Raw genomic sequence first — 9,726 nt, forward strand, 5'->3', positions numbered from 1 at the left:
GGGAGAGGGCGAGACAAAGCCATGGTATCGTCAGGGTGTCCATATTATATTCTTAATAGAGTAGTATAAAAATATGGATTATTTTTAAATTTATTGATATTTTTAACTGGCGTCAAACATTTGAGCACTCACTCTCCATTGAGAGAATAATTTCTTCAATATTTTGAACCTTGCTTGAATGTCTTCTAAATATAACTGTTAAGATCAATCAAGATCTAGTTTGATTCTCTTTCTTTTGCAAAAGAACCGCGCCTCAATATATTAAGAATAAGAAATAAGTCCATGTCAAAGAGACCTGAAAAAAGAGGGAGACCAAAAACACTGGAAATTGAAAAAAAAATCCATCAAAGTCACCCTGCAACTCCCTAGTTTGATTCTCATAGAAGCATATATGGACTGATAGTAATATGGTCAAGCCAATTCACGATTCCTCATATCTTATTCACTTTGGTTTGACCATTCCTCTTAATCACTTCAACCTCTATTCTTATCATATGTATGTAGTGATTTCTCAGGTCTTGTCCATATATATATATTCAAACCAATACAAAGACCATATTATATTCTTTTGTATTGTCTCATTGGTTATTTAACCTTATGTTGAATTTTTGTTCACTGATCATTATACATTATTCACGTATGTTCATCATACTAAATTTCCTATTCAACACTTATCAAACTCGTTAGACCTTTAAATGTGTTGTTATCTAAATCACCAAAACTCACAAAAGGGATGAATGCACTTTCACAGCCGCCAGCGCTTCCGAATCCTGATCCCGCAGTCTAGGTAAGCGACTTCCATCTCCACGCCGCTCAAACATCGTCGCCTGCCACCCCCCTGCCCCACCTCCCTCCCTCTCCTCAAACGTTATCGCCCATACGGGGGGATTTACGGGGACCACGTGCGATGTCCTCAACACCATTCTGCCCATCGCGTACCTCTCCATGTGTCGCCTTCACCCATCCTCCCACGCGGGGGCAACAAACGTGGAGTCCCGCGACAACCGCCACGAGGAATGCTAGCCACCAGGCAGGTTGGTACACTATGACGCTAAAATACCTACACCCCCCTTGGCAACGCATGACCAGACCAGAGCCCTGGTTTATTCCCCACTCGTTCCATGCTACCGATGTGTGGGCAAGGAGCCAAGCAATGTTGTTAGCTGTGTTTCCCTCTCCATCTGCCCCATAATGTTTTCCAAGATATCTACAGATTCAAAATGAGGACAATAGATACTTGAGCTTTACAAGTACATATCCTTTGGCTCTTCATCTTCTAAAGCGTTTAATGGCTTTTGATCCAAAAAGATTGGCCTACCGCAGACACAGTAAACTCAATCAGAACACACTAGTATGTACAAAATGGCAAGAACATGTGGAATGTATCGAACGTCCAGAGGACCAATGTCTAAATGCTCAAATCGGCTACATAATCGATTGATGACGGTTGTTGCTAGACGCAGCTGGTTGGACAAATGGGCTGCAGTGGCAAACGAGTAGGTATGCAAGACAAGCCAAAAAACAAAAATGGTGGTCTACCAGAAAGAGCGCCTTGGCCTAGGTGGGCCTGGAGTGTAGTGGCACGTTATCCTTCCACCGTTGGAAGCGGACGGTATTCGTTGCTCTGTGAAACCAGCCTCACGCATTGCCCGCCGCTCTAGAGGCTGGGACGCCATGGCCTTCGCCAAATCAGCCACAACCCAACTACCAACTTGGAACGGGCAGGCCACAAATTACATTACCAGGCCTAGGTCCAAGCGCCACAATTAGCATCCACACCACCCTGTTGCCCCCGCTCGGGTTACAAGCAGTCGCTAGCTGCTCGGCGAGTGTGGCACTGAGGACTAGATTTTTAAGCTGGTGTCGTCTCGTGTGAGCAAGCGGTGTGGTCCTAAATAGCACAAATGTCATGCAGGTGCTAGAGTTTGTTGTTGATATGTGGGCCGGAGAGAATGGGGCCTTTCCTTTTAATCCTGTGTTGCGTGACAGCGTGAACAGCCAAAAGTGGCAGCACGCAACAGCGAAAGAGCCGGTACATCCTAATATGACTCTCTGAAAATTCAATTCACTCTATAAGCGAATATATTATGATCTAACGGTTTTTACGCTTATAGTGATAAACGGTGCTTTTATCGACAGTGAGACGCCTATAATAACTTCATTAATTCCATCTTAAAAAAATATCGACTAAGTTTTCGAAGATGTTGACCCTGCATGCACATGTTCATAGAAGTTTATAAATTATACAGGTGAGTATGCGTGGATTGAAGCATCTGAGAATAAGCATTTAACTGGAATTACTTCTGACATCCAAAGGGGTCAAGGCTGCCTTGCCTATAAGCTGGCGAACTCAAATTCGTATCTGTTCTGTAAGACTCGATACATATTGAGCTCGAAGAAGTGCTTCGAAAGCTGACATGCAAAAAATCCTAGCAAAGAAATCCCAAATTGCGTAGTTCATCAGCTCGTGGCTCTAGCTAAGCAGAAATCATTGCGCCTGAGCGATAGATTTATTTGTTACTTGGTGATGCAGAACCTTACAAAGGTCAGCTTTGTAATAGTAAAATTTCCATGTAATCTCTTTTCATTGTTCCAAAATAATTATTCAGGACCCCTTAAACATATATATAATTAGGTGTGTTACTCATGCGCTGATGGAAAGCAAGGAACAAGCACATAGTGTCGGCCAAAGTATTTAGTATGCAGAGTGTTCTTACGCATTTGCGGAGCAAAGAGATCAGGAAGTGACACGTTTCACGAAAATAGAAGAATGGTAACATGTATATATCGGACAATTCAATCCTACAATACATGCAGATAAGAAACTTGGAGCCTATTCTAACTAAGGCCTAGTTTGGATACTCTTGGATTGGAGTGTTTTGGAGGGATTGGAGAGTGTTTAAATCCTCAATAGATCAAAAACTCTCACAATACATCTCAATCCACTCTAATACCTCTAATTCCTAGAATATCCAAACTAGACCTAAGACTGTATTCCCAACCTACCCAAGAACCCAACGTGGTGCAAACTTTTGGCATGCAAAACAAAAGCGTCCGGCCCAATGTGTCTCACGCCCACTTTAATAAAATATAAAAAACTCAAAAAATATGTATTTATCAAGTTCCTTTGCCTTCTACGGTATGGGGATGCCAATTGAGAATTTTCCGTCGGATTTTTGCTCCTCATTTCTGTCCCCGCGACAAAAAATTACCCACATGGATCAACACGAACATTTGCGGGAGACATTTCTTCTCTATTCCTGTTCCCCACAAGGATAATTCATGTCGAAGATTTCCGCCTGACTTAAATTATAATTAGGACGTATTTTATATGTTATTATTGCAAAACATTGTCAATTATACACATTATCAGATGTAAAAAATTATTATGTGTACATTAAAATAAACATATTTGTACAATAAGTGGTCTTTTGACAAGATAATTATTTATTTTTATCATTAAATATTACATGAAAACATCATCGCATGTAAGTTTAATTGGTCCCCACGAAAAATAGATTAGAATGTTTTCCGTCCCCGTTTACCCACCGAGGAAGTTTTTTTTCGGTTTACTTCCACGTGGGTAAATAAACTTCTCATCTTCATCCTCTAATAATGGCTAGTTTAGAAACTTCATTTTTCCAATAGATTCCTAACTAATTATAATTTTCCCATCATTGCCAAACTAGTTTAAAAATGAGTTTCCAAACTAGCCTAATTTTTTTCCCCATGAGTAGTAATCGGGGATCGAGTCCCCCATTATGGTCGTACTCGCACTATACATGTCCAAACGGGTGGGCTGTGTCGGCCCGGCACGCCTGAGCCTGTTAGGTTGACGGGCCGTGTCGGGCTGGGCCACCATGCCACATCCGAGGCCTAAGCATGGCAAGCACATAGCCAAGTCGTGCCGGGCCGGCCCGCAGCCCGTTAAGACCCGTCGTGCTTTTGACCAGGGTGAGAAAAAAATAAGTAAAAAAGACTAAAAAACATGGTAGGATTCAAACCCTGGTTGGAGGCTTTAAAATGCCTAGCTACAACACTCTAGCCAACTAAACCAAACTTATTTTGTATCTAAACTGTTAAAGTTGTTTTTAATATACAAAGAAATGCACTGGGAAATAAAAAAATAACCGGATCGTGCTCGGACCGGCACGACGTGCCACGGCAGCGGCCTAAACCCGGCCTGAATAACGAGCCGTGCCATGTTCATGACGGGCTAAAAACGTATGGTGCCACATACCGCCGGACGGGCACGGCCCATTTGGATATCTCTAACTCGCACCAACCGCGGAGGCGGCTCCCGTCATTGCGAGTTGCCATGCCCCTTGCAGCTCGGATTCGGAAAGCTCGCGAGCGCAGGAACAGACAGGGGAGGCCGACGGATTTCATCAGGCGGAAAGAACGCCACGCCAGGATTCCGCGACCAGCTCCACGTCGGCAGGCAGCGTGGCCTTGGCTCGCGTGTTGTCCATGCAGCGTTCACACGCCCAGAACCAGAAATCGGCACTCCCCAGCCCACACACACCCTGGCACCCTGTAGTCCAGCACGGCTCCGTCCCAGTGATTCGCACCGAAACGATCGGTGGGCCGCGGGTGAAGCAAAAGCTATTGGCCTATTGCTAGCGTGCTAGTACGAACGAACGAGGTGCACGGGTATCCCCGGATGGAATCCATCGCATCGCTCTAGAAAAATGCCCAACGTCTGTTGCCGCGTGTCCGTGTGGACATGGCGCAATGATTCGAAGCCCACTGATCGGCAGCACCAACAGCGGCACTGCCACCAACCAATCAATCCGTCTGATGCACGATTGGAGTTGGAGAATGAATCAAAGGGGGGTCAACCACGACGAGCTGCCTGCCCTGCTGCCTGCTGCAGATGGTGCGTGGGTCGACCTGAGCACCTGGCCACGCTTGTTTTTTTTTTCCATCGTGTTGCTGCCGGGCTCCGGAGACTGGAGCGATCAGATCGGACGATATGACTGACGAATGCCGACTGCGAGCGAGCGGATGTTGTTCCGGCCCGCCAAGCGGCAATCAGCAGCTCAGGTAGTGTCTAGCCAGTGACGCGGGGCGCGCTACTGTATGTGTCTCGCCGCCTCGCTGGGGGCACTTCGTGTCGGTAGTACAGGAAAAAGGGAAGGAGTCGAGATCGTTCGCTTCACTGTCTGTGTTTCGTGTCGGTAGGTACCGTATAGTGGGGGAGAAGAGATCGTTCGCATCAGTGCTTGTGTTTCACTTAGTTGAACGTATACGGTATATCGTATTTGGCCCATTGCAAAGCAAGGTGCCGGACCAAGACACCATCCATCCATTTGTTGTAGTAGCAAAACAACAGATTCATCTGTTTGGAAGTCCTATTTTGAGCCATACGTTCTCAGTCCCGTTGTTGGGACGTGGGAGAATCCTAATCCCAAAAATCTGCAACCAAGTCGGGGGGCTAGTGAAGGAGGAGAAATTTACTATTTTGCCACTCTCAATTTTGGCTGTCTTTTATTATGCCATCCCGTGTCTATGACTGGTGGGACCGTCTGTGTCTATGATTTGTGGGTCCGATGGCATATTGGCGAAGCCCACAAATAATAATGGCAAAATTGCCAATGGCTCAGTGAAAGAGAGGCCGAGCACAGCTGACCGCTGCTGCGCTGCACAAGGAGGCTGTGTGCCTGCACGTTTTTTTTTTTTGCCTCAGGGCTCAGGCTCTCGCAATTTGGGCCCTAACCAATGGACGCTAAATCATCGGAAACCGCTGACCGCATAGCACCAGTACTGCTGCTGTTGCTGTCTGATGAAGCGCCCTCCAGTTCTCCACTACGGCCCCTACCCCACACCCCTGACAATGCGACCGTTTGCTTTTATCACCACACAAGTATACTGAAACACACACACACACACACAAAAAGGGGTTCGCTGCTGACTTTTCACCTGGCACTGAGAGCCGTAATAGCACTTCCTGCTCCTGCAGCGTGCAATAATCCGCGTTCAAGGGATGGGTAAATTGGTCGGATAGATCGCAAATCTTATCAGATCGATCTCGTGCCAAGGCAGCCATGCCCCACCCCCACCGCGTTTGGTGCGACACGGTCCCCAGCCGCGCATATGATATGCGTGTACGAGTAGTCCGCAGGTTTTCTCTCGCCAGCAACGCCATCTCAGGACCTGCGGAGCAAGTATATAAAAGCACTAGCGATTGTTGTTTCACCCACAAGATTCCACCATCACCACCTCATTTGTTAGCGGTAATACCTCGCCTCCGTTACCCCGTGCTTTTAATTCCACGGGAAACCGAAAAAGAAGAGAGAGGGAAATGCCAGCGAAATTGCATGGTGGCCTCGAAACGCCGTCCAGACTCCAGAGAGAACCAGGCATGGCTTCAGAGAGAGAGAGAAAGCGGCGACAAAGAACCAAACGAAACCAAAACAAAAAAAGGCTTTCTTTGCAAAGTCGGACGCACAAAGCGGGGAGGGCGAATTCCGCACGAAACACGCAGACCATATATGCCCATGGCATTTATTTTTTTCCCGCTCAGTCTAAGAGAGAGGTCGTAACCGTCGCCGATGCAAGCAGCAAAATACTCACCCGAGCAGAAAGAAAGAAGCACGCGCATCTCTCACCCGCGAGCAGAAGGAAGCACGCACTCTCCCACACTTGCCAGCCCGCTGCACTGCACTGCACACACGCCCTCTCACTCGCTCCCCGCTCTAGCCTCGTCCCAACTCCCAGTCCCGCATCGTCTCCGAAATCTCTTCATCTACCGGCGGCGCAAGCCCGACCGCGCTGCCTCTCTCTCTCTCTCTCTCCCTCTTCCCACTCTCCGTGCGGAGTTCTCTTCTCTCGCGTGCTCGCATATAGTCGCATCGTTAGGGCGCGTCCTGGGAGAGGGAGGCCTTCGCTACCTCCGTGGCAGCGACAGACGACCATGAAGGCGCTGCTGGTGACGGTGCTTCTCCTCCTCTCTTCCACCCTCGCCGCGTCACGTGAGGAGCCTTCTCTCTCTCTCTCTCTCTTTCTCTGTCTCTCTCTCTTCCTAACCTTTCTTCCCTTCGTCCTCGTCCCCCACGCTCTGCTCTTGTGGAATTTTCTATTAGCGTCTGCCGCCATTTGTTTCGGCTACTTTGTGCGCGCGCAAGCGCAAACCACGGGGGTCTCTCTCGTGTTCGCCATTCTGCCGAATCGCCACTGCAAGCTCTTCTACCGCTTTCTGTGTGCTCTGACATCTGGACTCCGGAGTCCGGACGTCCGCGGCTCTGTTTGCTGCGCTTGTTTTCTTTTTTCCAGCTATGCTTCGTTTCTTCTCGAATTCCATTTTTTTATCTCTCTTTTTTCCCTCGTGGACGAAGCAAAGCAAGCAAGACGACCTTGCATCTGAGACTCTGAGACTGTACTGTTTCTTTTGCCATTGGGTTTTTCCCTAAGATTCCTTTTTGGCTGCCAATGTTCAGTCCGACAGCAGCACCCGCTGCAACCATTTCAGCACTTCTTCCGCCTCTGTTTCCATAATATTTCTTCTTTTTTTTTTCCATCTCTTTTTTTTTGTGTGTGCTATAGCTTTTGCTTGACTGAAACGCAGCACACACCTTACACAACCAAACATTTTTTTTTGGCGCAGAGTGGTGCGTGTGCAGGCAGGACGCGTCTCAGGCCGCGCTGCAGAAGACGATCGACTACGCGTGCGGGTCGGGGGCGGACTGCAACTCCATCCACGAGACGGGGGCGTGCTACAACCCCAACACCGTCGCGGCGCACTGCTCCTGGGCGGCCAACAGCTACTACCAGAACAACAAGGCCAAGGGCGCCACCTGCGACTTCACCGGCACCGCCGCCCTCACCACCAGCGACCCAAGTAAACGCGCCCCCTCCACACCCCTCCTTGCCTAGAGAGCATTACGTTATCTACACGCTGGCTGGGTTAGAATTGCCAAGAGAAGATGAAGAGTAGAGAGGTTTAGGGCTTGTAGGTAATGGAGAGGATTGATGGGACTAGAATCTCTCACTATTCAATTTTCAATTTTAAATAGCGAGAGATTTTAGCCTAAAGGTCTGCCATTGCCATTGCCAATTGCTAAAGTTTTTTTTTGTGTGTGTGCTTGGGGCACCTGAACTCGGCTTTTGACATGGAACAATGCGGATCTGATCATTTTTGGCACATTTCATTTTGCTATCAGTTACCATAAGGGCACCAGCTTAAAAAACCCTAAGTTAAAGCTATCTAGGTGTACTGCTGGTCAAGCAAGCTTTAGGGAATCGAGTTCTGTACAGGCACACTGCATTAAGGCTAGTGGTGTGGCCTCGCCTAAAACTAGTAAAACACATTAGAAAAAGGAACATTTTGATTCCGGTGTCTTGTATATGGTGTCTGTGTTCATTTCCTTCCACGTTCTTCTGTGCTGGTGTGACACTGTCCGTTTCATCACTCCATCAGTGTCCTACCTGTATCTTACATGGTCTTTGTGCTACTATAAACTTTCAGGTTCTTCAGGCTGCTCTTACCCTACCGGTGCAAGGTACGTCGTGAACGTAAATTAACACGCACTGAGGCCTGGCCCCGATGGCTGTATTAAGGATCGCATGACATTCAGCATGTGTCTTAATCAACAGCGTTGCTTTCTTAAGGATCGCACAATTCTAACAGCGTTGCTTTCTTTATACAGCGCCGTTGGAACCATGACCCCGACCACTGCAGGCACCATGGGAGGAGGAACCGCAGGGACCTCCACAGGCACAGGCACAGGCACAGCCGGCGCTGGCATGGGGACAGGCACTGCCGCCGGAACTGCGGGTACCGGGTTCGGCGGCCTAGGACCAGGCACGGACGCTAGCATGGACACCGCGGCGGCGGCGGGCTTGCTCCTTCCCCCAAGAGCTGGTGGGCTGGCCGCCGCCCTCGCCGCGCTTCTCCTCTCCGCCATGGTGCTCGCGTGACGCTTTTAGTATGGCCTCGGAAACATGGCCTGCCTGTTGCTAGTAGAAAGCTAGCACTGCCCTTTTGGTAAGGGCGTTTCAGGAGCACTGTGCTGGACTATATAGAGAGATGCTCCTCTGTGACTGTGACCACCTCACGTTCTGCGTACTCTGTAATCTGGTAGGATGCCTGTCTCTATCATGATTCATGAAGGACGATTGGTCTGTCTTTTTTTTATCGTGCTATTTATTAATCGTGTAAATGTACTAGCGAAGGGAAGGCACTGGTAGCTAGGTTAGCTCGAGTCCGGATGGAATGATAATGCTACTAATACAAACAATGCCGTAGTGTGTGTGTGTATTTATCAACTCGCGTGTCATCACGTCCGTTAAGTTGCCGCTGGTATCTCCCTCCCTGTCGGTGGCGCGTATTCTCGGCGCACTCCTCTGAACCAGCATGAATTCAGAGCAAGGTAGAGGGGCCTGTAAACCGTCCACCATCTGTCTAGCTGTTCTTGGTAGAACACTTGCAGAGATTCTCAGCTCTCTCTCTCTCTCTCTCTCTCTCTCTCTCTCTCTCTCGTCCCGTCCTAGCGGACAAGCGGAGTGGGGCTCCCTCGCTCTGTGTCACTGCTTGCTGCATCGCTGAAAGCGGTAGATGCGGCGGTAGCAAGCACACGAACACTTGCAAAGTTGCAAACCCGTAGGGCCCCCCGCGGCCCCGATCGAGCAGTGGTCGTCGTACGACGGCGCCCTGGATCCAGCCGAGAGCTGCGTGACGAGCGACGAATGATGCGCTCAGGCTGCCCGGGTGTACGAAGCGCGCGG

The 9,726-nt window shown here is 48.7% G+C and overlaps 1 protein-coding gene across 2 annotated transcripts; it reads left to right on the forward strand.

Annotated features, from left to right (window-relative positions):
• The first annotated feature begins 6,511 nt into the window (after window positions 1-6,511).
• LOC100192793 (uncharacterized) lies at window positions 6,512-9,264 on the forward strand. 2 transcript variants are annotated; one of them, XM_035960367.1, is made up of 4 exons: window positions 6,512-6,974; window positions 7,607-7,840; window positions 8,468-8,501; window positions 8,681-9,263. In XM_035960367.1, exons 1-4 carry the CDS (start codon window positions 6,917-6,919, stop codon window positions 8,814-8,816), a joined length of 462 nt encoding a protein of 153 aa, XP_035816260.1. In that variant the 5' UTR covers window positions 6,512-6,916; the 3' UTR covers window positions 8,817-9,263. The 2 variants fall into 2 exon arrangements, with proteins under 2 accessions (XP_035816260.1, NP_001148400.2); NM_001154928.2 differs by having other exon boundaries at window positions 6,607-6,974; window positions 8,649-9,264.
• Window positions 9,265-9,726: the final 462 nt, after the last annotated feature.

This window comes from Zea mays, chromosome 7 (assembly GCF_902167145.1).
Source record: "Zea mays cultivar B73 chromosome 7, Zm-B73-REFERENCE-NAM-5.0, whole genome shotgun sequence".
Taxonomy (NCBI): domain Eukaryota; kingdom Viridiplantae; phylum Streptophyta; class Magnoliopsida; order Poales; family Poaceae; genus Zea; species Zea mays.

Coding starts and splice junctions, on each gene's coding strand:
- LOC100192793 (NM_001154928.2), top strand. CDS start 6,917: ATGAAGGCGCTGCTGGTGACGGTGCTTCTCCTCCTCTCTTCCACCCTC. Junction 6,975..7,606: donor TTCCACCCTCGCCGCGTCAC/GTGAGGAGCCTT, acceptor TTTTTGGCGCAG/AGTGGTGCGTGTGCAGGCAG. Junction 7,841..8,467: donor CCTCACCACCAGCGACCCAA/GTAAACGCGCCC, acceptor ATAAACTTTCAG/GTTCTTCAGGCTGCTCTTAC.